Source organism: Pseudonaja textilis, chromosome 15 (genome assembly GCF_049901715.1).
Source record: "Pseudonaja textilis isolate UNSWEBS1 chromosome 15, rPseTex1.2, whole genome shotgun sequence".
Classification (NCBI taxonomy): Eukaryota; Metazoa; Chordata; class Lepidosauria; order Squamata; family Elapidae; genus Pseudonaja; species Pseudonaja textilis.
Window position 1 is genome coordinate 7,818,060 of NC_142004.1, and position 26,776 is coordinate 7,844,835.

Genomic DNA, 26,776 nt, shown 5'->3' on the forward strand with positions numbered 1-26,776 from the left:
TCTTTTCCTTCCTTCCTTCCCTCCCTCCTCCCTTCCTTTCTCCTGCCACTCCTTCCCTCCCTCCTCCATTCCTTCCTTCTTTCATTCCTCCCTTCCTTCCTCCCTTCCTTCCCCCATCTCCTCCTTCCTTCCTTCCTCTCCTCCTTCCTCCCTTCCTTTCCTCACCTCCATCTCCTCCTCCCTCCACTCCTTCCTTCCTTTCTCCTTCCATTCCTTCCTTCCCTCCCTCCCTTCCTTCCCTTCCCTCCTTCCTCCACTTGTTCCTTCCTTCTTCACAGATTGGGTTAGGGTTAGGGTTTAAATATACTCATTCAACTAAGTAGGGGCAAAATTACTCTCCTTCCTTCCTTCTTTCCTCCCTCCCTCCCTCCCTCCCTCTACTCCTTCCTGCCTTCATTTTCCCTCCCCTCCTTCCTTCCTTCCTTCCCTCCCCTGCTCCCAATCCCTCCATGCCAAAAGTACGCTCATTTATATGAACACACCTTGCAGAGACCCCCCCCCCCCTCCTTAAGACACAGCTGTCAGAGCCAGTTCTGAAATACGAGTTTCATTAGTCAGAGTACCCCCGCATGAGGAAAAATGTCAGCACGGAGATTTTAGTTAGTATGCAGCTCGCGGACAAGCTGGCATCAGACCCGTCTTGCAATATTACATCATAGATGCTGGTAGTCCGAAGAACAGCGATGGGCCAGAGGGTTAGGCACCAGGTGAGGAAGGGTGGAATTTAACAGAGTGTGAAAAAATATGTTTAAAAAAAAGGGGAAAAAAAGAAAATGGCCCTCCCAAGAGCCATTAGATGAGGCTTGGCCATCAAGTCAAGCACCAATTGTGCCTACTGTCCCTGTCCTATTGTTTCTTTTTATTTTTCTTATAAGTATTATTCAAAACTATGTTTATTCTTATACCTGTCTCTTGTAAGCGATCGACAAATCAAATAAATACTAAATAAAAAATAAAATAAAATCTGCCAGAGCCCAAAATGAAATGACATTGACTTCTTTCGTATTTATCTACCACCATTACTACTCGGTTCCAGGATCTCCATGTTTTTTTTCAATGGGCTTTTCACCTCGTTCTTATAGCAAAAGGATCCGCTATCAGCCAATTTGTTTCAGATGTAGATCAGGTTCCTGGAAGGTATCAGAGTAGCTCTCTCCTTGAATGTCCGTGGAGATTCTCAGTCAGAGAGTCCACCCACCAACCCTACCTACCTACCTCTCCATCCATCCACCCACCCACTATCCTATCCTATCCTATGCTACCCAATGCTATCCTATCTATCCTCTATCTCTCCCTCACTCTCCACCCACCCATCCATCCTACCTACCTATCTCTCCATCCATCCGTTATCCTATGCTATCCTATCCTATTCCTCTATCTCTCCCTTTCTCCACTCACCCATCCTATCTACCTATCTCTCCATCCATCCATCCTCTGCCTGTCTGTCTGTCTGTCTCTGTCTATCCATCCATCTATCCATCCATCCATCCATCCATCCATCTATCTATCCATCCATCCATCCACCTATCTTATCCTATCTATCTATCTATCTATCTATCTATCTATCTATCTATCTATCATCTGCCTATCTATCTATCTATCTATCTATCTATCTATCTATCTATCTATCTACCTACCTATCTATCTATCTATCATCTCTCCCTATCTATCTATCTATCATCTATCTATCTATCTATCTATCTACCTATCTATCTATCTAAAACCTTTTTATTGAAAATGCTTGAAAAGGAAGACAATGAATACAAAGAAAGAAAACATCCAAGAGAAAGCCAAATTTGTAAGAAAGCAAATACACACACACACACACACACACACACACACACACACACACACACACTATATTGTATATCTTGATGGAATTATTCCAGGCTTGCCAACAACTCTCACCCCCCCCCCTTCCCCAATGTTCAGTCAAAGCTTCTTGCTGACATTTAATTGCAGGCCTGAACTGAGATTTATCGTTGCTATTACCTCCGTTATGATTATTTTTTAATTTTCAAACCTCAACTGCTTTATGAACTTTATTCTGAATAATTTACGCGACATTTGTCAGAGAAAGTGGGTGTTTGGGGAGGAGAGGAGAACAAAGCTTTCTTTTTCCCCCCCACTTCCCTCTCCCTCTCCCCCCACACCCCGAATGGCACTTCTAAGAAAGAAAGAAGGAAGAGAGAAAGAGAGAGAGAGAGAGAGAGAGACACTTAGCTTTGTCATTTAAAGCAATTTGCCTCCCACTGCCAATTCTAGGCAGTGGAAAATGCCTACCTTGTGTGTTTAAGCACCGGGAGGCAAGCTCCTTTCGGAGAATTGGGTTGACTAGTTAGGGCAGGGGCTGTGAAGCTTTTTGAGGGGGCTCAGCAAGATCACAAAGGATAGATGTTCTTCCTTCAATTGGGTGAAGAAGTCTTGAGAGGACACAGAGCAGCCGTCAGATAAGATGCCCCTTGGTCCAAAACAGCTACGGTTTGAAGAGCTCCAGGTAAGGAGACCTCACAACTTCCTGCGCCAGCTTGCTCCAATGGTTGACCCCTTGGACAGTCGGGAAGTTCTTCCTAATAATCACACTTGAATGTCCTTCTTTGTAGGTTCTAATCTTGCCCTCGGAGACAACCTGTCTCTTCTCTGTGAGGACAACCCTCCAGATACCTTAAATTTCTATCATATCTCTGCTCAGTTCTCTCTTCTATAGATGATGATGATATCCATTCAGTCCTGTCCGACTGATGGCAATTCTATGGGCCAGGTCTCTCCGCACCTTCCAATCTTGGATATCAACCTTTAATTATTCCTCAATTCCAAATTACGTATCCTTTTGATAGTTGTTACTTGCCTTGGGAGTTCCTTAATTTCCTTGACCAACAAGCAAACAATCAAGGAACCAACAAGAACAGGGCAAGCCACAAGCATAGAAAAATAAGAGCAAACCCCACTCCCGTCAAGCACTGATGATGTTACCTAGTTGGATCATGAAATGTCTGCAAGAAAATCAACCAAGCTCAGAGAGCACCAAAGACCTCACAGTTCAACCCTGAGCTACCAAGATTCTCTTCTATCGGAAACAAGATATCCCTTGTTCTCCAACTTCTCAGAAGTGGAAGGAAGCCTTCAGCTCCAGCAATGGCTGGAAATACTGGCTGTTCTGCAGCACAGATATCTTTCTTTCCTTCCTTCCCTCCCTTCTTCCCTCTCTCTCTCTCCCTTTCTTTCCTTCCTTCCCTCCCTCCCTCCTTTCTTTCTTCTTTCCTCCCCTCTCTCTTTCTTTCTTCACTTCCTTCCTTTTTCCCTCTCTCTTTTCTTTCTTTCTTCTTTCCTCACTTCCTTCCCTTCTTCCTTCCTCCCTTCCTTCCTTCCTTCCTTCCTTCCTTCCTTCCTTCCTTCCATCCATCCATCCATCCATCCATCCATCCTTTTTATTTATTTATTTATTTATTTATTATTTTATTTGGTTTGTCAATTGCTTACAAGATAATAGGCATAAGGAAAAACATAGTTATGAATACATGAAATGGGTACATATAAGAAAAATAAAAGAAACAATAGGACAGGGACGGTAGGCACGTTGGTGCGCTTATGCACGCCCCCTACAGACCTCTTAGGAATGGGGTGAGGTCAATAGTAGACAGTCTAAGGTTAAAGTTTTTGGGGTTTGGGGAAAGAAACCACAGAGTCAGGTAGAGTATTCCAGACATTGACCACTCTGTTGCTGAAGTCGTATTTCCTGCAATCAAGTTTGGTGCGATTAACCTTGAGTTTGTCTCTATTGCTTGCTGTGAATAGCCCTTTTCCACAACATTCATAAACCTCCTGCCTTTGCCAAGGCAATCTGCAACGCGTTTGGGCTTAATCCTTTGGTGGAGAGCTGTATTAAAACCACTGCGCGGAAGAATGAGTGTCCATGTGGTTTCTGTTTGTTTGTTTTTGAACTTCGGATTTTATGGGATTTTGTTTTTTTTTTAGTCTGGTGGGGGGTGGGGGGGGCGAAAGGGGCCAGTTCCTCTGCCAACCATCCTCTGACTTGACATGCATTTATCTAATTAGCATTAAGTGGGGTCGTTCTTCTTCTAGAGTTTGTTTTTTTCTCCTCTGACATTTTGCCTAAGCCGAATGTTTCGAGATCCTCGCCCTCTTCCCCTCCGACTCCCTTCCTTCAAACCATGACAATTTTGAAGGCCTTCTCTCTCTCTCTCTCTCTCTCTCTCTCTCTCTCTCTGTGCGGGTTTTATTGGGGTGCTTTATAGAGCCAAGCCTTTGAGAACAAGATCAGCAAAAGACTTATGCCAAAGGAAGATACCTCCCTTTGTTGTCAATGCTCCTGGCTTTGTTCTGCTGACCGGAAATAAAATGGCATTTCAAGAAAAGGATAACTTTTGGTTTAGGCCTTTTGGATGTGAACCATAACACAAGCTGCAGACATCCATATCATGGTCCTGGAAGTGAGTTTTTCTGGGCCTGCTGATTATTAATCCTGACTCTATCTGTTCTGACCCAGGCTTCCCAAAAGCAGGAATAAAAAACCCTTCTTTATTTAGATTGCAGTGAATTCCTCTCCAGCAAAATCCCGGCCAACTGTCTTTAAAGTGATTTCACAATTATAGACCTTTATCAGGCTTGGAGAATTGCCAGGCCGATATCTTTCAGATGCCACACTGTAGCAGACAATAACTGGCAAGAATGCTGGAACAGGTCTTCATCCAAATGAACTAACTGCCTCCCGCAAAGCCCCACTCCCCTTTCGCTCCTCTTTTATTCCCTATGGGAGAGGCCACCTGTGGCTTTACTCCCGAGTCGACCCTTGTTCCTTAGCAGTTCCCTTCTTCTGGAAGTTCTGCACATGTGCACACTGGGAACAGGCTCCAGCTGTTCTTCTGCCCCACTAATGTCCAACTCCGAAGGCAGCTGATAACCGACAGACGCCCTCAAGACAGAGCCCTCATCAGAGCCTTCCCCAGACTCCAGGACTGGCCCATGTTCCTCGCTAACCTCCTCACTGTCTGACTGCTGCCACAACACATATTCACTTCTTTTTTTTTCTTAGTAAAGAGAAGGACTGGGGTAACATGATAGCAGCGTTCCAATATTTGAGGAACTGCCACAAAGAAGAGGGGATCAATCTATTTTCCAAAGTACCAGAAGGCAGGACAAGAAGCAATGGATGGAAACGAAACAAGGAGAAACAACCTACAACTAAGGAGAAATTTCCTGCCGGTAAGAACAATTAACCAGTGGAATGGCTTCCCTCTAGAAGTTGTAGATGCTCTATCTCTGGAGGCCTTTAAGAAGAGACTGGACAGCCACTTATCTGGAATAGTACAATCTCCTGCTTGAGCAAGGGGTTGGACCAGAAGTCTTCCACCCCCAGCTCTGTTATTCTGAGCCCTCTTAACTCTCTTCCTCCTGATCCGACTATCTAAACTTCACTCTCTCTGGAATTCAGCCCCTCCCTTCTGGGAATCCAGACTACATTCCACCACACCAACCTAATCAACTCCATATGGGTAGACCCGACCCTGAATTTCCTTGCTTCCAGTCCAATAACTTAACTGGCATTACCACAATTCCACCCCCCGCGGTGATCCTTAGTAAAAGGAGCCTAACTTTTCTAAGACAGACAAGTTAATGGTCCCGAACGAAATCCTTCCGAAGCCTCAGCTCCAGCAGGGGAATGGGGCCGGATCAAAGAGCTTGCGTTCAGGTCCAGCCTCATCATGGTTAATGTTTCATCCTTCACTGAAGCCAAAGTGCTCCTTTTAAACAACCACTCCCCAAGCCACTGATTCCTAGGTCAAAGCAGGCTTTTGCTAAAGGCTGCGGCCTAAGGATGTTCAGGGCTCCGCAGAGACTTTGTAAAAGCTGTTCCTCATTTAAGAGGCTGCAAGCAATTACTGGGCGGGTCACGTTTATTGAATAAAACCATTTAAGCATTATGTTTACAAAGTCAAAGCAACATTAAAATCCAGTGAAAAACAATTATTTTTACAGGATACATCTGCAAGCAATCTGGAATAGACCTTTTATTATTATTTTTCCTCTTGGATTGCCTCCCTGCCCTCCTTCCCCCCCCCACTCCTCTTTTCTTCCCTTAGTAAATTTATCCGTAAGAGACTTTGTTGGTGGTGTGGAAAATGTCCACATCAGAGCGATGAATTATTTTGGAAATGTTAAAATATCTCATTTTCAAATATCACGGGCTCTCCCAAAGCCAAAATAGCTGTGATTTCCTGACTAGTCAAATTCTCTCGGTCTTGGCAGAGAGCTTCAGGCCGATCAGGAAGAACTAGACAAATAGTTATTTTATTACTAAGTCTGTCAAATAAATCAGAATGTGACCGGGGACCTTTGCAAAGACACACACACACACACACACACACACACACACACACACCCTTCTGCTTGGCTGAGAGTTTGGCTGTCAAAAAGGAAGGAGAAAAGGTTGCACACACACAAAAAATATATCACATAGATTTCTGGGTATGATTTTGCCTAGCGCAACGTTGTCGTTTCGAAGGATCCAAATCCAACCCTCTTCCAAAATCACATTATCTTGGCTCTCTTCAAGATAATGGGCAGGGCCGCCTTGCTCAAGTTTTATAACCGATTAAAATTCAATCAAGCTTGTTATTTTTAAACTGGAACATTTGGATAACATACTGATGCAAAGTCATACAGTTAAGAGTATTTTTTAAAAAAAAAAAAAAAATATGACGTTGCCAATTTAATTCGATTTCAGGGTTGACCTGCCTTGACATTAGCTTCATAGTACTAGGGTTTCCTGACTATTTTTCCCCCCCTTCGAAAAGACAAAACAAAAGCTTAGTGTTAAGTGCCAAAAATGACTAAAATTGACCCAAAGGAGGCCATTTCCACGTCTCAAGGAAAAACACGCTGGATTTGCAAGATGTTCCAGTGAAAATACAAGGCACATACAGTATGTAAGGATCTTTTTAACTCAAAGAAAACCCTTGGATTCTGATTTGGAGATCCCATTGCAAAATCTAACCATCATTGCAGAAAATTGAAAACTGCCATAGATGTTTTTGCACATATCATTCATGAGGTGGGTTTGCCTGGGCTTGGAAGACCCACTCACTATGTCTTGGTATTATGTGAACTGTAAGCCAGCCTGGTTTGCTAATGAACCTTAAAAAAAAAAGACATGTGAATATTAACTGTGGGGTCCTTGGTGCTCTCTGAGCTTGGTGGGTTTCTGCCAGATATTTCATTACCCAACTAGGTAACATCATCAGTGATAGAAGGGAATGGGGTTTGCTCTCTGTTTATCTATAAGTAGCTTGCCCTGTCAGTGTTTCTTGGAGTTCTTGGTGGTTCTTTGGTTAGGCTGTTGTTTACTACTTGACTGTTTGAGTTGGGAGTTGCTTGATTGGGGTGTTGTTTGCTTCTTGTCTGTTGGTCTAGTGTTAATCTTGATGTTAATCTTTGCTAAGCTGGAGTGTTGACTGATGACCAGGAAGTATTTGGGTCTTTTTTGTTTTGTTCTTAGCTTTTTGACTGTTTCTTTTGAATGGTATTGTAGATCTTGTTTACCTCCATGTGCCCGTTGATGGCTGATTTGCCTGAACGCCAAGTTTCCGGGAATTCTCTAGCGTTTCTGGACTTAGCTTGGTCTACAAAGTTCACAGCCTCCCAGTTGAAATTATAGCAATTTCCATGTGTTGTGCAATTAACGAGTCTTCTGATTGCTGTTATTTATGGATGAATTCTGCTGGTCTTCTATTTGTCTGTCCTACATAGTGGTTGTTACAACCCTAACACAATCCTACGTGATGTAGAAGACACCTGTTATTGTTGTTTTTTGTACTGGGCCTTTTGGCTTATTTAAGATATTTTGGAGGGCTTTTGTTGGTTTGTGTGCTATGGTAATGCTATGTGGTTGTAATAGGTTGGTTGGTTTTGCACTTGCACTTTGCATTTAGACTTATATACTGCTTTACAGTGCTTTGCAGCCCTCTCTAAGCAGTTTACAGAGTCAGCATCCTGCCCCCAACAATCTGGGTCCTCATTTTACCCACCTTGGAAGGATGGAAGGCTGAGTCAACCTTGAGGCTGGTGAGATTCAAACTGCCAAATTGCAGTCAGCTGACAGTCAGCAGAAATAGCCTGCAGCGCTGTGTTCTAGCTGCTGCGCCACCGCGGCTCTTTTGAGATGTTTTTGACATACGATGGTGTTACCCTTTTCGTAGCTTGTGTTGGTTGAGGGCCCTTTATGATAAATTGTGGATATTAACTTGTGTAAAACTTCCTTCTTGAGCTATCCAAACTAGGAGATGCGTATAGCCTCCAGAATCTGTAAACCTCATGCTATCACGAGAGGCCTGGCCTCCATCACGGTGATTAGCAGCACTACACCCAGAGAATAAAACCTAGTGTGCGATAAAACAAATGGCTCTTGTTCACAGGAAAGGAGTTGAAAAAGCCTGCTCCTTAAATTAGCTCTCCGCTCGCCATTAATCCGCCTCCGATCCTTATAATATAGCTCCATAGAGCACAAATTACATCACTTCGGTGTTCTGTACAGAGGCCAACAAACAGTGGACGATAAACCAATAACAGAGCACCACCTACGGCCACAACAATGGAGCCCAAGATTATTTTTGTTGCTAAGCGAGACAGTGGGTTTCGCCTTATTTTACGCCTTTTCTTGCCACGGTTATTAAGTTAGCAACATGCTTCTTAAGTGAATTTGGCCTCCCCATTGACTTTGCTGGTCAGAGGTAATGCCCGAACACATTTCAGACCCAGGACTGATCGCACAAGTGTTTGGGAGGGATTTGGGGGGGGAAAGAAGAGAGAAATAAATTGAAAGGGGGGGTGAAGAGGGGGAGAGAGAGAAAGAGAAGCAGAGAGATGGAGGGAGGAGGAGTGGAGAGAAACAGAGATTAAAGGGGAGAGAAATTGAAAGACAGAGTGAGAGGAGGAGGGGTGGGAGAGAAAGAAGGGAGAGAAGGAGGATTACAAGAGAGAGAGAGAAAGAGAAAAGGATTGAGAGGCCGAAAGAGAGAGAGAAACAAAGAAGAGAGATGGAGGAAGGAGGGGGAGGGAGAAGGAGGGAGGGAAAGAGGAACAGAGATTGGAAGAGAGAGAAATTGAGAGAGGAATGGAAGGAAGAGGTGGGAAGAGGGAGAAGGAGGGAAAGAGAAAGATTAAAATATAGAAATTGGAAGAGAGAGAGAAAAATGGAGGGAGGGAGAGGGAAGGAAGGAGGGGAAGAGAGAGAGAGAGAGAAAGAGAGATCTCCTGTGCCCTGTCACTTGCAGAATTACAACCTCAATAAAATCTAATTGACTTTCCGCTACCTGCTCTACGGCTTGCATTACACTCTGCTAATTATACAGCTGTTACTTTGGGCTATAAAGAAAAGGAGGATCGATGCCAACCATGGTCACTTTTCTTTCTTTCTTTCTTTTTTCTTTTTTTAAAAAAAGAGCGGCCCATAAACAAAGCTGCTAGGGAACTCGTTCGGTTGCATTTTTTATGTTTATGAACTAGTTTAACATGACAGGAAAGTAGAACGGAGATAAAAACGGGAGGCCCATCAGGCTGTGTAGCACCACTTTTGGTGCCTATGAAGCAAAGGTTTTATATATATGCTATACAGAAGCCTGAAGATGGCAGATGAGATTCTGCCGAAATGTTGCTACAACTTTAAAAGCACAACTACCATGACGTGGGAAAATACCCGAACAAAGCTGAATACCATACATATGTGTGTGTGTGTGTGTGTGTGTGTGTATGTATGTGTGTATGTATGTATGTATGTATGTATGTATGTTTTCTTAAGTTTTTGCAGGTATTTACATGTATGGTATTCAGCTTTGTTCGGGTATTTTCCCACGTCATTATAGTTGTGCTTTTAAAGTTGTAGCAACGTTTCGGCAGAATCTCATCTGCCATTATCAGGCTTCTGTATTGTGTTCGTCTTTGAGTCAGACTTTCACAGCCGTTTCAGTTTTAAATTTGGGGCTAGCCTACTGCTGTGCCAGAATGGTTTTTTCTTCTTTTTTCTTTAGATAGATAGATAGATAGAGAGAGAGAGAGAGAGAGAGAGAGAGAGAGAGAGAGAGATAGCACTGAGAAATGGTATATAAGTCTAAGGGTTATTGCTATTTGGAGAACACCAGGGAGCGTATGACTTTGGGGCTGGTCTTCCCAAAGCAATCTTTCTTAAACTTCCCAGGATATAACAACCTAGAACTAAGGAGAAATTTCCTGACAGTCAGAACAATTAATCAGTGGAACAACTTTCCTCCAGAAGTTGTGAACGCTCCAACACTGGAAGTTTTTAAGAAGAGATTGGATAACCATTCGTCTGAAATGCTATATGGTTTCCAAACTAAGCAAGGGGTTGGACTAGAAGACCTCCAGGGTCCCTTCCAACTCTGTTATTCTGTCCTGTCCTGTCCTATCCTATCCTATCCTATCCTATCCTAATTAACTTAATCTGGGAAATTTTCTACTAGGGTCCAATCCAACACCAAAGGGTGTCTCAGGATCACAAAGACTAGGCCAATTCTGCCCCTTGAATCTCCAGATCTTCCCCCAGTAGTGATAAAACAAGACCTACAGATTGACAGGCATTGTCCTTGGGCTTGCTTTTCAAAGGTGTTTCCTGCTTTTTTTTTTTTTAAGAGAGAGAGACGGCAGAAGCACTTGCAAGTAAGTCTGTAAAATTCTCTTTCTTAAGACTTAATATTTCACCCTGACAGTAGGGAAAGGAATTAGAAGTGCCAGCAGCTATCCAGATAAATGTTAAAGCTCCTTTTTTTTCCTCTCCTCTCCCTCCTCCAACTTCCCTCTCCTGCCACATCTCTCCAGCTTCAGAGAATATTTTCCCCTCAAATTGGTTTTAAATTAAAGGAGATGATGAAGGCAATGTGCAGTCTCAGCATTTTCCCAGGTGCACTTAATCTAATTTCATTAAGGAGATCAGAACCGGTGATTGCTACAGCCGAAACATTAAGTCTGTCCATTTTTTCCCCCTTTTTGGTATAAAAAACCATTAGCTCTGTCAAAGGATCGGCGGGTGGGCTGTTTATTATTGGAGATGAAAGCCCATTTTGCTTCCTCAATAAACTGTCAGGAGCAGTAAGCCACAAATCAAGTCAACCGCTGCCAAAGATTCAGGGCACGAGGATTCCAACTGCGTTTGACAGGGGAGTTGCCTTCAGAAGTTGTGGATATGACAACACTGGAGGTTTTAAAGAAGGGATCGGACAACCGTTTGTCCAGAATGGGGTAAGGTCTGCTTGAGCAGTATTTCTTCTTGGATTAGAAGAAAGGGATCCTGGAGGTCCCGTACCATTCCAGACAAATGCTTCTCCGGATCTCTTCTTGAAAAAGTGAAGGAGTGCCCACCACTTCTGAAGGCCTTCTTAGAAGGCCAGATCCTGAAGATGAAACTCAAAAGACTTTGGCCACCTGATGAGAAGGAAGGACTCGCTGGAAAAGAGCCTCGTGCTGGGAACGATGGAGGGCAAAAGAAGACGAAGAAGGGGACAGCAGAGAAGGAGGTGGCTGGAGGGAGGCCCTGAAGCAGTTGATGAGACCTTCAATGGACTCCGGAAGATGGTAGAGGACAGAAAGGCCTGGAGGAACGTGGTCCATGGAGATCAACCCTGACTGCTCATTAGAAGGTCAGATCCTGAAGATGAAAATCAAAGACGTTGGCCACCTCATGAGAAGGAAGGAAGGACTTTCTGGAGAAATTGGCTTCCCCCAATTGAGGAAGGCGGATTTGCTTAGTGACCATGTGATTCACTTAACAACCACAGTGGTTCTCTTTTATGACCGTGGTAAGAACGCTTGCAAAATCAGGCCCAATCCCATGGTGTCTCGACTTACAACAGCAGTGTCCCATTTTGGCTGTAAGTCGAAGAGGGAGCCCTTCTTCCTCACATATCTTCTACTTCACCTCACACCTCACATATTCAGGTATTAGCAGAATTTGTAATCCCATTGTGGAGGGAGGGCAAGGAGAAATCACTCATCCCCTCATTTTGGGGGGACTTGACTTTGGCCTTTGATTTTTATTGGTTTATTTATTTATTTGGGACAGGATGCCGTTTAGCTGAGCCAATTAAGCAGCTGCTCGGCCCCTTTTCCTATGCTAGAGCAGGTAAGAGACAATACGAGGAACTGTTGATGTTTTATATTACGCCATTATGTTAATGTTCACTAAAGTATGCCGTGAGCGCTCTCATTACATGTGTATAAACCAATTCTCTGTGGTGTTATTCCTGTGCTAAATGCTATAACTACATAAATCTTGAATTAATGGAGACTTTATAGTTGCTAAAAAATGAAGGGTAATTGCTATCTGTTAATGCTGTTGGAGCAAGCAAAGGAAATATATCTATCTGCATATATGTGTATATTTGTGTATATATGTGTATAATATAGCTATCTGTATGTACACACACACACACACATATTTTAGGCAGAGAGATTTATGGGCTGACAGGACATTGTTGCTTTTAGGGGTAAAGGTATAACGCAAAGGTTCCCCTGGCACATAATACATTCTAGTCATTTCCAGCTCGAGGGGGCGGTCCTCATCTCCGTTACAAAGCCGAAGAGCCAGCGCTGTCCGAAGACGTCTCCGTGGTCATGTGGCCGCCATGACTAAACGCCGAAGGTGCACAGAGCACTGTTCCCTTGCCACCAAAGGCGTCCCTATTTTTCCTCTTGCATTTTTACGTGCTTTTGAACTGCTAGGTTGGCAGAAGCTGGGACAAGGAACGGGAGTTCACTCCATTATGAGGCGCTGGGGATTCGAACCACCGACCTTTCTGATCGACAAGCTCATCGTCTTAGCCACTGAGCCACCGTGTCCCTTTTAGGGGGTTCACATGATCAAAGAAGAAAGTTCAACATTGCCCCAAGTCCCCCAGTCTTCATCTAATTGGGGCAATGGTTCAATAACCGATGGGTTTCTGCAGGTAGTCCTCGACGTACGACCACAGCGGAGCCCACATTTTCCGCTGCTAAGTGAGACAATTGTGAACTGAGCTTTGCCCCACTTTATGACTTTTCTTGCCCAAACGAATCACAGCAATTAATCGCACGATTGTTAAGCGAGTCTGGCTTCCCCATTGACTTGGTCTTGTCGGAGGGTTGTTAACAGGGATCACATGGCCCTGGGACATTGCAACCGTCATAACTCTGAGTCAGTTGCCACAAGTGCCTGAATTTAGATCACGTGACCCTGGGGATGCTGCCATGGCCATAACTGTGAAAAACGGTCCTAGCTGTGAAAAACAGCCGTAAGTCCCTTTTTCAGGGCCGTTGCGACTTTGAACGGTCACGAAATGAACTGTTTGTAAATCGAGGACTACCTGAGGTTAAATTTCCCAAATATCTGAAGGGGAAAAGGGCGGAAGAGGGTGGGATAGTAAATTTCAGGCGTAGGGATAATACATTTGGAGAGTGTTTTATTCCTCCCCTCTTTTTTCCTAGAAGTAGAGAAGGAGGAATACATAAAATTTTCCTGCGGATCCAAGGAACGCTAAGTGGCAAAGGACTATGGAGATTTTCCCAAAGAAAACCCAACGTTTTCATTCCCCTTTCCTCTCAAAGCAAAAAGAGAAATATAGAATTCCAGAGCGCACAGCTGCTGGAACCTGACATTCAGCTGGAATACAATCCAAAAGCTATCAGTATCAAACCATGGTCTGAAGTTTGATGGGGTTCTAAGGCTGTGAGATCATCCACCCCAAAATACGCTGGGCTGTGGAAAAACAGGGTGGGGTTTGGAAAGCAAAACAAAGGTTGCCTTGGTTATGGTGCTATTTGAGACGTCGACACTCCCGAGCTTGAGTTGGTCTTCTTTCCAAATATCGACTCTTCGTCTCCACAAATGTACGTTTTTAAAGTTCCTGGGCCCCTTTTAATGTGTGCCGTTCACAACTGGGAGCAGACCCAGGTGAGACCACTCTGTAAGGCCACCTGCCAATAACCAGGATACAACTGACTTTGTTGCTACAAATAAAACACACACATCCCTGCTGAGAAATAAGGGACGCCTGGATTTATGCCTGTAGGAATCAAGAAAGAAAGGCGGAATAGATCCTGGAGCAATCAAAAGCTCCCACTTTTCATTGATGGGCTGAGATCATAAGTCTCAAATATCACCCATATGAAGCAGAGCGATACAACATTCAATTCCCTTCTCTAAAGCTAGACCAAAGATCTTCAAAACATGGCAAGTTTAAGACTTGTGGACTTCCAGCTCCCAGAATTCCTGAGCTAACATGACTGGAGGAGGAATTCTGGGAGTTGAAGTCCACAAATCTTAAAGCTGTCGAGTTGGAAGACCCCTGAATTCTATCATCTGTCTGTCTGTCTGTCTATCATCTCCCCATCCATCCATCCATCCATCCATCCATCCATCCATCACAAGGGCCTTCAAACTAAAATAAAATAAAAACAGAGGTCCACCTTGTTCCCTTCTTAGTCTCCTTCCATGGGTCTCAAACAAGTCGGACAAAAGCAATATTCCTCAACAGAGAGAGAGAGAGAGACAGAGACGGAGGGAGGGAGAGAGAGAGAGACAGAGACAGAGGAAGGGAGGGAGGGAGAGAGCAGGGGAGGGAGAGAGACAGAGACAGAGACAGGGAGGGAGGGAGGGAGGGAGAGAGAGAGACAGAGAGAGACAGAGACAGAGACAGAGGGAGGGAGGGAGAGAGGGGGGAGAGAGACAGAGACAGAGGGAGGAAGGAAGGGAGAGAGAGAGAGAGAGACAGATGGAGAGGGAGAGGGAGAGAGACAGAGAGAGAGACAGAGAAAGAGACTGAGATAGACAGAGAGAGACAGAGGGAGGGATGGAGGGAGAGACAGAGAGAGAGGGGGGGGATTCAGCAACTTGGGTGGCTCAGCAATTTCTGTGTTCTTGGACATCCCAAGTCATTCAAAGCTTTCCCTTGAGATGACAGATTAAGGCCACCTCATTTTCCAAAGCTTTTAACGGGTAATTGGTGCTGGTTGGTGCTTTTATCACTCTGTTTATTTAAACTTCCTCTCCTGCTGATCTTCCTGTATGTATTTGTTCTTGTTGTGCTTTGACTGAGTTACAGGACACTGTCTGTCTATTTGTTTTAAGCATTTCTTAGCCCAGCTTTCAGTCCACAGCTTTAAGAGAGTTAGCTTGGCCAGTAGAGTAAAAACCAACCCAAAGACAATATGCGAAATAAAGAAAGGCAATGGCACAACGCAGTCAACACATCAAAAGCAGCGGTCCATGGCTCAGTTTCAGAAATAATAATTTCTCCCTCCCTCCCTCTGTCTCTGTCTCTGTCTTTAAGATGACAGAGAAGACTTCCAAGGAAGTCCCAGAATTGGAAAGGGACCGCCAACGATGACCTCTTAATTCCTTTTAAATTGTTAGTTTCAGGTCATGATTTGGAAGATCTTGTCAGGTGTGAAAGACCAGGTCCACACCTGAAGGCTTCATTAAACAGATTTATTGCTTATAGGGGGTGGCTTAGTGGCTAAAACACTGAGCTTGTCGATCAGAAAGGTTGGCAGTTTGGCAGTTCGAACCCCTAGCGCCACGTAACAGAGGAGTTCCCGTTCCTTGTCCCAGCTTCTGCCAATTTAGCAGTTCGAAAGCCCATAAAAAATGCAAGTAGAAAAATACGGACCCCTTTGATAGGAAGGTAACAGCGTTCCCTGCGCCTTCCGTGTTTAGTCATGGTGGCCACATGACTACAGAGATGTCTTCGGACAGCGCTGGCTCTTCGGCTTTGTAACGGACAACTAGCGCGGATGTGCAAGGGGAACTTTTATCTTATTGCTTATAGCCTGTGCCTAGGAATCTTCCCAACTAACACATCAGAGTTAGATAAAGGTCAACGGCACTGGAGAAGGGTTGGACTTAGTTCTCTTGTGACTATGTAGGGATTCTAGGCCGATTGCTCTTTTTACTCTGCCCCCGGTTCTGCCATCTCTTCTACAGGTCTGGAGGACAGTATCCCCAAAGGATTTGCACGTTATAAGCAATGGATTCAAATCCTTTTTGAAAAATAAAATAAAGTAAAATAAAAAGCCAGGTCAAATTTCTCTGGAATGCACTTAGCTGCTGAAGGACAGAAGATGGAATTCAATTACAACTTGGGTATGGATCCCAAGCTGGCAATTCACATTTAGACCGGAAGCAAACAGCCCAAGCTTTTAAAAATGAATATTTATCTACGTTAAATATTTGCAAGACTGCCATCGAGGCAAAAGATGTACACCTGGTTGTTGTTGTTTTTTTAAAAGCGAATGTCGAACCTGTTACCAAATAAAGGACTGAAGAACACCTTGCAAACTATTCTTAAAAATATAATACAAGCCCACTAAAGCATTATTATGCCCCTGGTGGAGACTAACTCTGAGGGAGAGGAGGCACAGCCGACAGGGAGTGGAAGTGGGGCTCTGGAGGTTAGGAGGAGGCTGGGGAAGGGCAGAGGCTGGCTGGGCAGTCAGAGGAGGACCCAGGCCCATCCCCTCTCCATCCTAGGGCACGCAGGGAGGAGAGGATAAGGGAGAGACGTGAATCATGTGGTCTACATGGGAGGAAAGGGCCTTGATCTCTTCATGGGCTGCAGCTGTGACAACTGGATAAGAGGACGGACATGCGTACTGGCGAGTGCTGGAAACAAAGCATGGAAATATCTCTAGTTTATGGTTCCTCTCTGAGTTTGGCGTCCTTCCCAGTGTGTGTTCCGTTATCTGTGGACGTCCTCCAGCCCTTATCTTGCCTGGTTGTGTTGCTTTTCCCCTCCTTCTTGTAACTGCTCGGGTAGGAGTTTTTTGTCTTCCGCCAAGGATATTTGGAGCTTGGAAGCAAAGTGAAGGAATAAAAGGGGCTTCCCCTGTTTTCTGTGACTGTGTTTGTTTTGTATCCCACCCTGGGTCATCACAAGCATCTTGCAAACACGCAGCTTTATCAAACAAGTACAGCCAATCTCATCAAGTACAATAAGAGCCAGGAGAGGTATGGATGCAGCCCTGGTGTTAAACTAGTGCTGGCTAAAAAAATTATTTATAATCACTGTTAAACCAGGATTTGTTTCTCAAGTTGTCCCACTTTATTTCAGGTATTACAGGCGCTCCTCGACTTATGACCACAATTGAGGCCAAAATTTCCATTTTAAACAAGGCTTTGCCCCATGATACGACCTTTCTTGACACGGTTGTTAAGTGAATCACAGCAGTTATTAACTTAGTAACAGAGTTGTTAAGTGAATCTGGCTTCCCCAGTGACGTTGCTTGTCAAAAGATCGCAAAAGGTGATCACATGACCCTGGGACATAGCAACGGTCATAAATATGAGTTGCCAGGTGCCTGAATTTTGATCATGTGACCGTGTGGGGGGGGGGGAATGCTGCAATGGTAATAAGTGTGAAAAATGGTTGTAAGTGTGAAAAATGGTCATAGGTCTTTTTTTTTCACTGCCGTTGTAATTTTGAATGATCATAAATTGAGGACTGCCTGGAATCCTGGAAAAGTTAGTGGCGATTGCTGGATTAAAACACAAATTTATACCTACATCCTTTTCACTTTCTTGCCCTCTAAAACATCTGGCTCTCCTCTCCCAATGACTAAAGCAGACATCAAACCCCCAAAAGTAAAAAAAAACCAAAACCCACCACTACATGATAGCAATAGCACTTATATACTGCTTCACAGTGCTTTTACAGCCCTCTCTAAGTGGTTTACACTTTACAGAGTCAGCCTCTTGCCCCCAACAATCTGGATCCTCATTTAACCCACTTTGGAAGGACGGAAGGCTGAATCAGTCTTGAGCCTTGGAGTGAGATTCGAACTGCCAAATTGCAGGCAGCCGGCAGTCAACAGGAAGTTGCCTGCAGTACTTCGCTCTAACCACTGTGCCACCGCAGCTCATAGATTTGACAGATACGATATGATAGATTTGTTACGCGCAGAGCCAAAACACAGCCTGACAAGTTAACTGCATCATCTGCAAATGCAGGTTCCTGGTTGTCCATCTGCTTACTCCATTACAAAAGCTGACATGTTTAAAGCCCTTATAAATAAAATATTGCTTTGCAAGTCATTACGATAGGAAGCCTTTCTCCAAAATGAAGACGAGAGAGGCACCAGCGTGGCCCTGAATTCATTTCCAATCAGAGCTCGTTCATCCAGGAATTGATTCTTGTTAGCAACAAGCAGGTGCTTTTTTTTTTTTAAAGGGGGATAAGTGTGTGCATCACGCATAGGGAAGCTCAAAACAAAAGACAACTTAAGTCGCATTCGAAAGTTCAGGGGGTTCCAGCAATTAATATTTCTAAAAGCCGACGGTAGGATAGAGAAAACGAAGTATCATCATTTGGTTCAACTCTACTTTTGGGGGGATGACAGAGGGTGTTAAAATTATTACTGCAAGTAAAGAGATGGGGTCTTACCTTATCGTCAATATCACTCTCGCTGTCACACTGTAAATTTAAAAAAAGAGAAAGGAAAAGGTTCAGTTATAATTGATAGGGAGAATAACATCAAGGTGTAATTCACCTCTAAATCCTCTACTTTTCCTCTCTTCTAGAATGAAAATCCTTGTGTCAAAGATAATAATAATATTATTTCTTTTTACTATTGTCATCTCTCAGGCCCGTTTCCATCTCACAAGCCAAGAAGAGAAAGTTTTAATTTCAGTACTGCTAAATTCCAGCTTTCGGATGATTTCACTGAATCCAAGAACTGGTGTGATCCTGTGGACCAAAAATGGAAAGCCCAGAAGATCTTTGATGTCCCTTCTACAACTCTTGAAGTTTCTTTTCACCCTGATGGTACTTTCCTGCCCTGCTGAGTTTGCAAGACATGCAAAGTAGTCAATCATAATTAAAAAAAACAAACAAACTTTCCACCCCTGAAATCCAACCCCATCCAGGTAGACAATGTGGTTCTATTTAACTGCAGAACCCCAATTTTCAACCCGCTACAAAGCGTCTAAAATATTTCCCCCCCTTGTAATATGATCAGCTTTTTTCAAATTTGGTAGACTAAGGTGTTGGTGGGGGATCCTGAGGATTGAAGCCCACTCCTCTTAAATACAAATAGGTAAAGGTAAAGGTTTCCTCTCGCACATACATGCTAGTCCTTTCCAGCTCTAGGGGGCGGTGCTCATCTCCGTTACAAAGCGGAAGAGCCAGCGCTGTCTGAAGACGTCTCTGTGATCATATGGCCGGCAGGACTAAACACCGAAGGCACATGGAACGCTGTTCCCTTCCCACCAAAGGGGTCCCTATTTGGCTACTTGCATTTTTTACATGCTTTCAAATTGCTAGGTTGGCAGAAGCTGGGACAAGGAACGGGAGCTCACTCCGTTACACGGCGCTGGGATTCGAACTGCCAAACCGCCGACCTTCCTGATCGACAAACGTCTTAGCCATTGAGCGTCTTAGCCACGGAGCCACCACGTCCTCTTAAATACACATACGATACCAAAAAATAATAATAATAATGCTGAGACCCCGGAGAGTGTGCAGAGAACGGCAACAAAGATGAAAATTGTACGATGAATGTTTGAGGGAGCTAACTTGTCCAGCCTAGCGATCAGAAGGTTTGGGGAGGGAGGAACGTGATAACTGTATTTCGATATTTGAGAGGCTGTCCAAGAGAAGAGAGAATTGACTTATTCTCCAAAGCACCAGAGGGCACGGCAAGAAGTAACGGTTGGAAGCTTGTTAAGGAGAGATTCAACCTAGAAATGAATTTTCTGACAGTGAGAACAATTAATTGATGGAATAGTTTGTCTCCTGGAGTTGTGGATGGTCTATCGCTGGAGGTTTTCAAAAAATAGACTAGACCAGTTCTTCTCAATCTTTTCTTTACCATGCCCCTCCTTTAAATAGACCACCTTCCAGGGCCACAGAACACCAAAATTTAAATCCTAACATTTTTAAGCCTTCACACTCTCCCGGTGATGACCTCGCGTAGCCCCCAGGAGTCTGTGGACCACAGGTTGAGAACCACCGGACTAGACCAACGTTTGTGCAGAATGGTAGAGGGTCCCCTGCCACGAACAAGGGGTTGGACTAGAAGGATGCTCCTCAACCTTTGCGGCTTGGTGGGCCTGGCTGGGGGGCAGGCAGAGGGGAACTGGGGCACGTAAGCGACTCGATTTGCACAAGGGACAGGCCATTGCATGTGCACATAAAACGCAACCTGCATAAATTGAGCTGCATGTTCGTGCGCACCGGTCCTAGTGTGGCCCGGTTCTAAATAGGCCATGGCCAGAGGATTGGGGAGCTCTGGATCAGAAGACCTCCAAAGTTCCTTTCTGATGATATTTTCTATATCCTAAAGCAGCCAATTTGGAAAATGCTCCTCTAAGTCCTAAGGGAAGGAGCTGTTCTGACTCAGTTCCCCAAACACGACAAACCCTCTGAAGTTAACTCGGAGATTCCTTTATTAGGAACACAAGTAGCCCCAGAAAAAAAGTTTCTTCACTCTCACTGCAGGCTAACAAGTCCATTGGGCCGGGAGATGAATAGTTGTCTGCCACAGGTATTCATCTCCGCCCCCGGCCTTTTATCCCCAGAGCTAGGGTGGTGCCTCACTAGCAGCAGTGGCTCTTCCATCCCAAGGACCGGCCCATAGATTTCCACTGCTCTCCTCTCCTCTGCCTTCTGTACATCCGTGCGTCAGGCACTGGACTCAGCTGTTCCTCCTCTTCCTCATCAGCCACCTCCAGACCTGGGGGCTGTTGACTCTCCCTCTGAGGGCCGACCGACGGCCCAGGCTCCGCCTCTGTCTCCCTCTCTCTCTCTGCCGGCTCCATTCCCTCATCCTCCTCAGAGCTCTCCGGTTGCCTTGGTGCTGACCTTGACTCCCATGCCTCCTCCTCCTCCTCCTCCTCCGCCTCCCCCTCGGTGATGACCCAGAGCGTAACACAAACGTAACAAAATCCAAAACGTAAATAAATGTCCTTGAATGCCTCCAACTTGGCCCCACTGTTCAATAATACTCAGTTGGAGATAGTCTTCAAAAGAAAGCAATACAGTCCGAACTTAATGAGCAGATAGAGGTGAAATAAAAAAACCAAACAAACTACAGTGGTGAAATTTCCACAATGGAACAGAAGTATTTATCAAATTCAAGGAGATAACAAGGCACAATCTGTTGGAAGGACGCCAACCAAGATAACTTCAGACCCAAATAAAACATGCTTTGTTTCCAGCGTTTGCCAGTATGCAGGTCCAAACTCTTATTCAGTTGTCACAGCTGCAGCCCATGAAGAGGATCAAGGCCATCTCCTCCCAAGGAGACCATGTCTCTCCCTTATCCTCTCCTCCCTGCGTGTCCTAGGATGGAGAGGGGATGGGCCTGGGTCCTCCTCTGACTGCCCAGCCGGTCTCTGCCCTTCCCCAGCCTCCTCCACAACCTCCGGAGCCACACTTCCACTCCCTGTCGGCTGTTCCTCCTCTCTTTCAGAGTCAGTCTCCACCATGACATCCTCTGTTTTGGTTACTAAAGGGGCCTGTGGCCGACAGGCCACAACAAGAGCAATTGGCCCTCATCCAGCTGAACCTTGGTGTTCAGAAAAACCCAACCCACAAAGCAGGGAAGTCCTTTTACACCGAGCACACTTACTAGCTTGGCAAATGAACCCCCCGTGTTTTCAGCTCTACATATGGCAGGATAATCACAGGTTGGAATGCTTCAGGATGCGCCGAGCGAAGTAGCTGGAGACGGGAGAGGCATTATCACCTCGCCACGTAAAAATAGAGCTATTTGGATTGCTATCTGGGCAGAAAATGACCTCCAAACAGCAGGGGGGTTTCTCCATTAAACTCGGAAGTTTCCCACCGAATGCAAATGCGCTCGCTTTGCCGGAAGGAGCCATCTCTCCAGCTGGATGGTTTTAGCCAAAAGATATGAATCAAAAACACTTTGGGGTCGCGTTGTCGAAACACCGTGCCTGGAGAGAAATCCTGAACTAACCAGGTCTTTCTATCCTCAAATCTCCTCGGAGAGCAATTGCACAGCCTGGTTCCCCATCAAAGCCGATCCAAAGGCCGATCCATTTTCCGGGGAGACGAGTCAGCAGTTATTGATGCATCAGCCGGACTGGTGCTGGAATCGTCGGAAAATGGGTTCTGACCACAGAATAACACCCATGCTGTGGATTTAGGCTTGTGGGGGGGGTGGGTTGGGAGGAAAACAATCCCCCAGGAGAGAAATAAAATTTGGAGCCAGGGTCCACAGGAGAACAGAAAGAGACTTTCACCTGCATTTGAATTCCTTCTAAAGTGTGTCTCTTTATGCGAGGTGCAAATTTCCTAGAACGTATAACATAGAATAATAGAGTTGGTAAGGACCTCGGGAGATCATCTAGCCCAACCCCCTCTGCTCGAGCAGGACACGCTCTAACATTTCAGACAAGTGGTTCCCCCAGTCTCCACAACTTCTGGAGGCAAGTTGTTCTACTGATTAATTGTTTACACTATCAAATTCCTCCTTAGTTATAGGTTGTTTCTCTCCTTGGTTAACTCCCTTCATCTTTGTAGGAGCCCCTTAAATATTGGAACACTGTTATCGTATCCACCCCTAGTCCTCCTTTTCACTAGACTAGACATACCCAATTCCTGCAACCGTTTTTCGTACATTTCATCTCTGCCTCAATTCAATAGTTCATTTCTCCACATGCTTTGCAGGCCAGATTTTAACGCAAGGTTGATAATTCTTGCATTTGTTTTTTTCCTTTCCCAGGACACTGACGTCTGGGAAGGCAACTCCTAATTTCTTATTCTCAGCTTGCACAATTACCTGTAAATGGCCCTCCTTGTTTAGAAAGCATTCTGGAATCCAAAAAGCACAGTACTGAATTCTTAAACACGGATTTTAAACACGGGAGGCCCAACCCTTTTCAGGTCTAGCTTTAGCTGTTTTCTTAGTGTCATCTAAGCTTTAAAAAAAAAAACACCACGAAATAGCTGCTTTCTGGTTAAAGATGTGCAAAGCCCCGAAGGAATTTAGCAGGTGAAGAAGGTAGGACGGGACGGGATGGGGGAAAAAAGTTCCTTTCCTTTTAACCACAATGGGACAAAAGCCGTTGTCAAAATACACAGCTCAAGAAAAATGGAAGTATGTCAAGGACAGACAGCTCTGTAAAGACAAAGGCCTCAATTACCTGAATTTTCCCCCAGGCTGTTAAAGCTCCCCGGTTTATAAGTAAATCTGTAAACAGTCCATTGTATTTTGTTCATAAGGGCTTGTAAAGGGATTACTGTAGAACGGTGCCAATTGCCTCTTAATTCTGCCAAAAATGTTTCTAAATAAGATCTTAATTGGCCTGGGTTTTTGCTCCTTGCTAAAAGTAATGACAAGTTTAATCCTGAATTCATTGGAGGGGAATTTAGGAAGGAAACAAAAAGAAAAGAAAGGAAAAGAAAAGAAAAGAAAGGAAAGGAAAGGAAAAGAAAAGAAGGAAAGAGAAAAAAAGAAAAGAAAATGGAAGAGGGAGGAAAGGAGGAAGGAAAGGAGAGAAAGAGAAACAGGAAGGAAGAAGGGAGGGAGGAAGAGAGGAAGGAGAGAAGAAAGGAAGGAAACCATGAAGGCAGGGAGGAAGGAAGAAAGGGAGGGAAGGAAGGAAGGAAGGAAGGAAGGAAGGAAGGAAGGAAGGAAGGAAGGGAGAAAAGCAGGAAGGAAAGAGAAAAACAAAAAAGAAAATGGAAGAGGAAGTGAGGAAAGAAAGAAGGAAGGACAAGAAAGAGAAACAGGAAGGAAGAAGGGAGGGAGGAAGAGAGGAAAGAGAAGAAAGGAAGGAAATAATTCAGGGAGGAAGGAAGAAAGGGAGGGAGAGAAGGAAGAGAAGGAAGGACGGAGTGATGGAGGGGAGGAAGGAAAGGAAGGAACAGAGGGAAGGAAGGAAGGAAGGAAGGAAGGAAAGGAAAGGAAAGGAAAGGAAAGGAAAGGAAAGGAAAGGAAAGGACAACAACTGGGTGGTGAATTCAGGATATATTTCTTCATATTTTATATTTCTTAGCCACCCGTCTCTTATCAAAGAGGGGCTTTTGGGGGGCTGTCCATGGAAAGGGCCTTCTAGGCGCAAAGGTGAACACTGCGTCACCTGCATCTGGTTTGCGGGAAACCCAGCCAAAACCCAGCCTTTCTCATTTCAGGTGGGGTGAAAACCAGGCCCCGCGGAAAACCCCAAACCTGCCAAAAGGAAAAAACAAAAAAAGTCACGGAGGGGCAACGCTCCCATTTATTTACTTACACCCCCACCCCCCCGCGTAGTCGTCCCTCCATTTGCACCCCCTTGGGCCATTATCCTTTAACTAGGGAGCCCAGAGGAGGCAACCGCGGCATCCATCATTCCCTGCCACCCGGGGGCGGGGGGGAGGAGCTATTAGCGGAGCAAAGCTGTACATCATGCCACTGAGCGGAACCGAGTGGAAAATGTTCTTCGCTGAATGAGAAGGCCCACCCCGAGACCCCAGCACGGCGACGGGAAAAACCTGGGGCGTATCTGACTTGAGATGAAGCGCCCTTCGCTGCCTTCTTCCTGGCACCTTCCGGAGATGCAGATGAGGAAGAGGCAAGGGTTCAGGTGCCCAGACTCACAACAGAACGAACAAGAGTTGGAAAAGACCTTGGAGGTCATCTAGTCCAACCCACTTAACCTTCTGGTCAAGCAAAGTCCATCGGGGGGGTGGAGGGTGGGGGGGGTGGAGCCAAATTCACTTAACAACCGTGTGACTCGCTTATCAACTGCAGGGATTCCCTTAAACAAACGTGGCACGAAAGCTCTTAAAAGGGGGGCAAAACTCACTGAAGAAACGTCTCGCGTAACGAGAGAGAACCCTTTTAGGCTCAATCGGTGGATGTAAGTCGAGGATTGTTATCTGCAGAGGGTGCAAGAGAGGCGGGAGAGGAAGGCAGCTAGGTTTAGGGGCCTCGGCGGCGCAGTGGTTAGAGTGCAGTCCTGCAAGCTACTTCTGCAGCCAGCTGCCTACAGTTTGGCAGTTCGAATCCCACCAGGCTCAAGGTTGACTCGGCCTTCCATCCTTCCGAGGTGGGTAAAATGGGGGCCCAGATTGTTGGGGACAAGAGGCTGGCTCTGTAAACTGCTTAGAGAGGGCTGTAAAGTGCTGGGAAGCGGTATATAAGTCTAAGGGCTATTGATCTTCCTTCCTTCCTTCCTTCCTTCCTTCCTTCCTCCCACCCTCCCTCCCTCCCTCCCTTGGTGGTGGTGCAGTGGTTAGAATGCAGTATTGCAGGCTCATTCTGCCAACTGCCAGCAGTTCGATTCTCACCGGCTCAAGCTTTCCATCCTTCCAAGGTGGGTAAAATGGGGATCCGGATCGTTGGGGGCTTACGAGGGGGCTGGAAAGCAATATATAAGTCTAAGGGCTGTTGCTATTTATCATGAGCCAAAGGGACAGGGAAAAAAAAAAAAGAAAGAGGAGGCTACGAGGACCTTGGTAGCTTCGACACATCACGTATCCTTGCCAACCCCCGCCACAAAAAAGAAAAAAAAAACAAACAAACCTCACAACACACAATTGTCAAGCTTCCTCAGAGGAGGCCCTGATTGATGGCCGCAATTTGGCCACGGCTAAGGTCCCTCCAGTCGTTGTTTCTTCCACACACACACCTCTCGATGGCAAGGAAGGCTGAGCTGCTACTGCAGCTCAGGAAGACAAAAACACCAGCTAAGAGGGAGGTTTTATTGTTGTTGTTATTTATTATTATTATTGTTGTTGTTGTTGTTGTTATTTGTTTGAGGGGAGGGTGGGAGAGAAAGGGGAGGGGTGGGGAGAAAGAGAGAGGAAAGGAAGGAGGGAAACGTAATGTTGACTTGAACTCGCCCCCCCCAGGCAAGAGAGATTCCTGGCTTCAGTGGCTCTTTGACAGGTTGATGAAATTAAATCCAGGGCCTCCCCCGTAGCTAGACTCTCGATTCCAGGCTCCTGATGGGAAGAAGGAAGGAAGGGACAGGAGGGGAGGGTGGCAGGGGGAGGGGAGGGGAGGGGAGAGACTGCAAGAAACAGATTGAGCCCCCAGGGCAGCAATTTCCTTCCTTTAGCACCGTCTCCCCCTCCTCTCCCATTTTTCACTTGGCGGCATATGTCACCGCAACCCACCCGTAGGAAAGCGGACAACCCCCTTCCTCCCCCCCCACCGCTGCACAGCCGCAACTGTTAAGGGCATGACAGAGGAGGGGTCTTCTACCACACACACACGCGTGCACACACACACCTGGCTTAATTCGGAGGGTCAATGATGCCTCCAGGTTTGATTGTCCCCCCACCCCGTTTGTTTCCTGGATGCTGTTTTAGGCGGGGTCCCCGTGGCTGAGGTTTTGCACCCTGATTTTTTTTTCCTAGGACAAAGAAGATCCCCCCACACACACACAAATTCACCCCTTCATGTAACTCTCCTTTAGCCCTTGTTTAACTATTTTTTTTTGGGGGGGGGGGGTTGAATGGCTTTTAAATTGGCCCTTGATTTTATATTAATCTTTGTAGCGTAAGCCGCCCAGAGTCACTTAGCCAGATTAGGGCTGGGGGCGGGGGGCATATAAATGTAAGAACAAATGAAGGAATAGGAGGAATTCAGGTTCTTGAGGACTAGGGGCTTGGATAGCAGAAGGCCTGGCTCTGCCAACTGGCCTGAGGGGGAGGGGGCATGTCCTTCTGGAGGTGACTAATGGATCAGATCAGATCCTGGCCACGTTTTGCTCCTTTGTCTTGGTCCTTTTAAATTTTAATTTAATGTCTCTATTTATTGTTTT

At 45.4% G+C, this 26,776-nt stretch overlaps 1 protein-coding gene across 20 annotated transcripts in view; it reads right to left on the reverse strand.

The window, feature by feature from the left end:
* The window catches only part of FBRSL1 (fibrosin like 1), a 497,698-nt gene that overhangs the window by 169,475 nt on the left and 301,447 nt on the right, over window positions 1-26,776 (reverse strand). For all 20 annotated transcript variants that reach the window (XM_087913419.1, XM_087913410.1, XM_087913415.1 and 17 more), the window contains one exon: window positions 18,441-18,470. In XM_087913419.1, coding sequence (XP_087769545.1) covers window positions 18,441-18,470 — 30 coding nt within the window. The remainder of the gene's footprint in view (window positions 1-18,440; window positions 18,471-26,776) is intronic.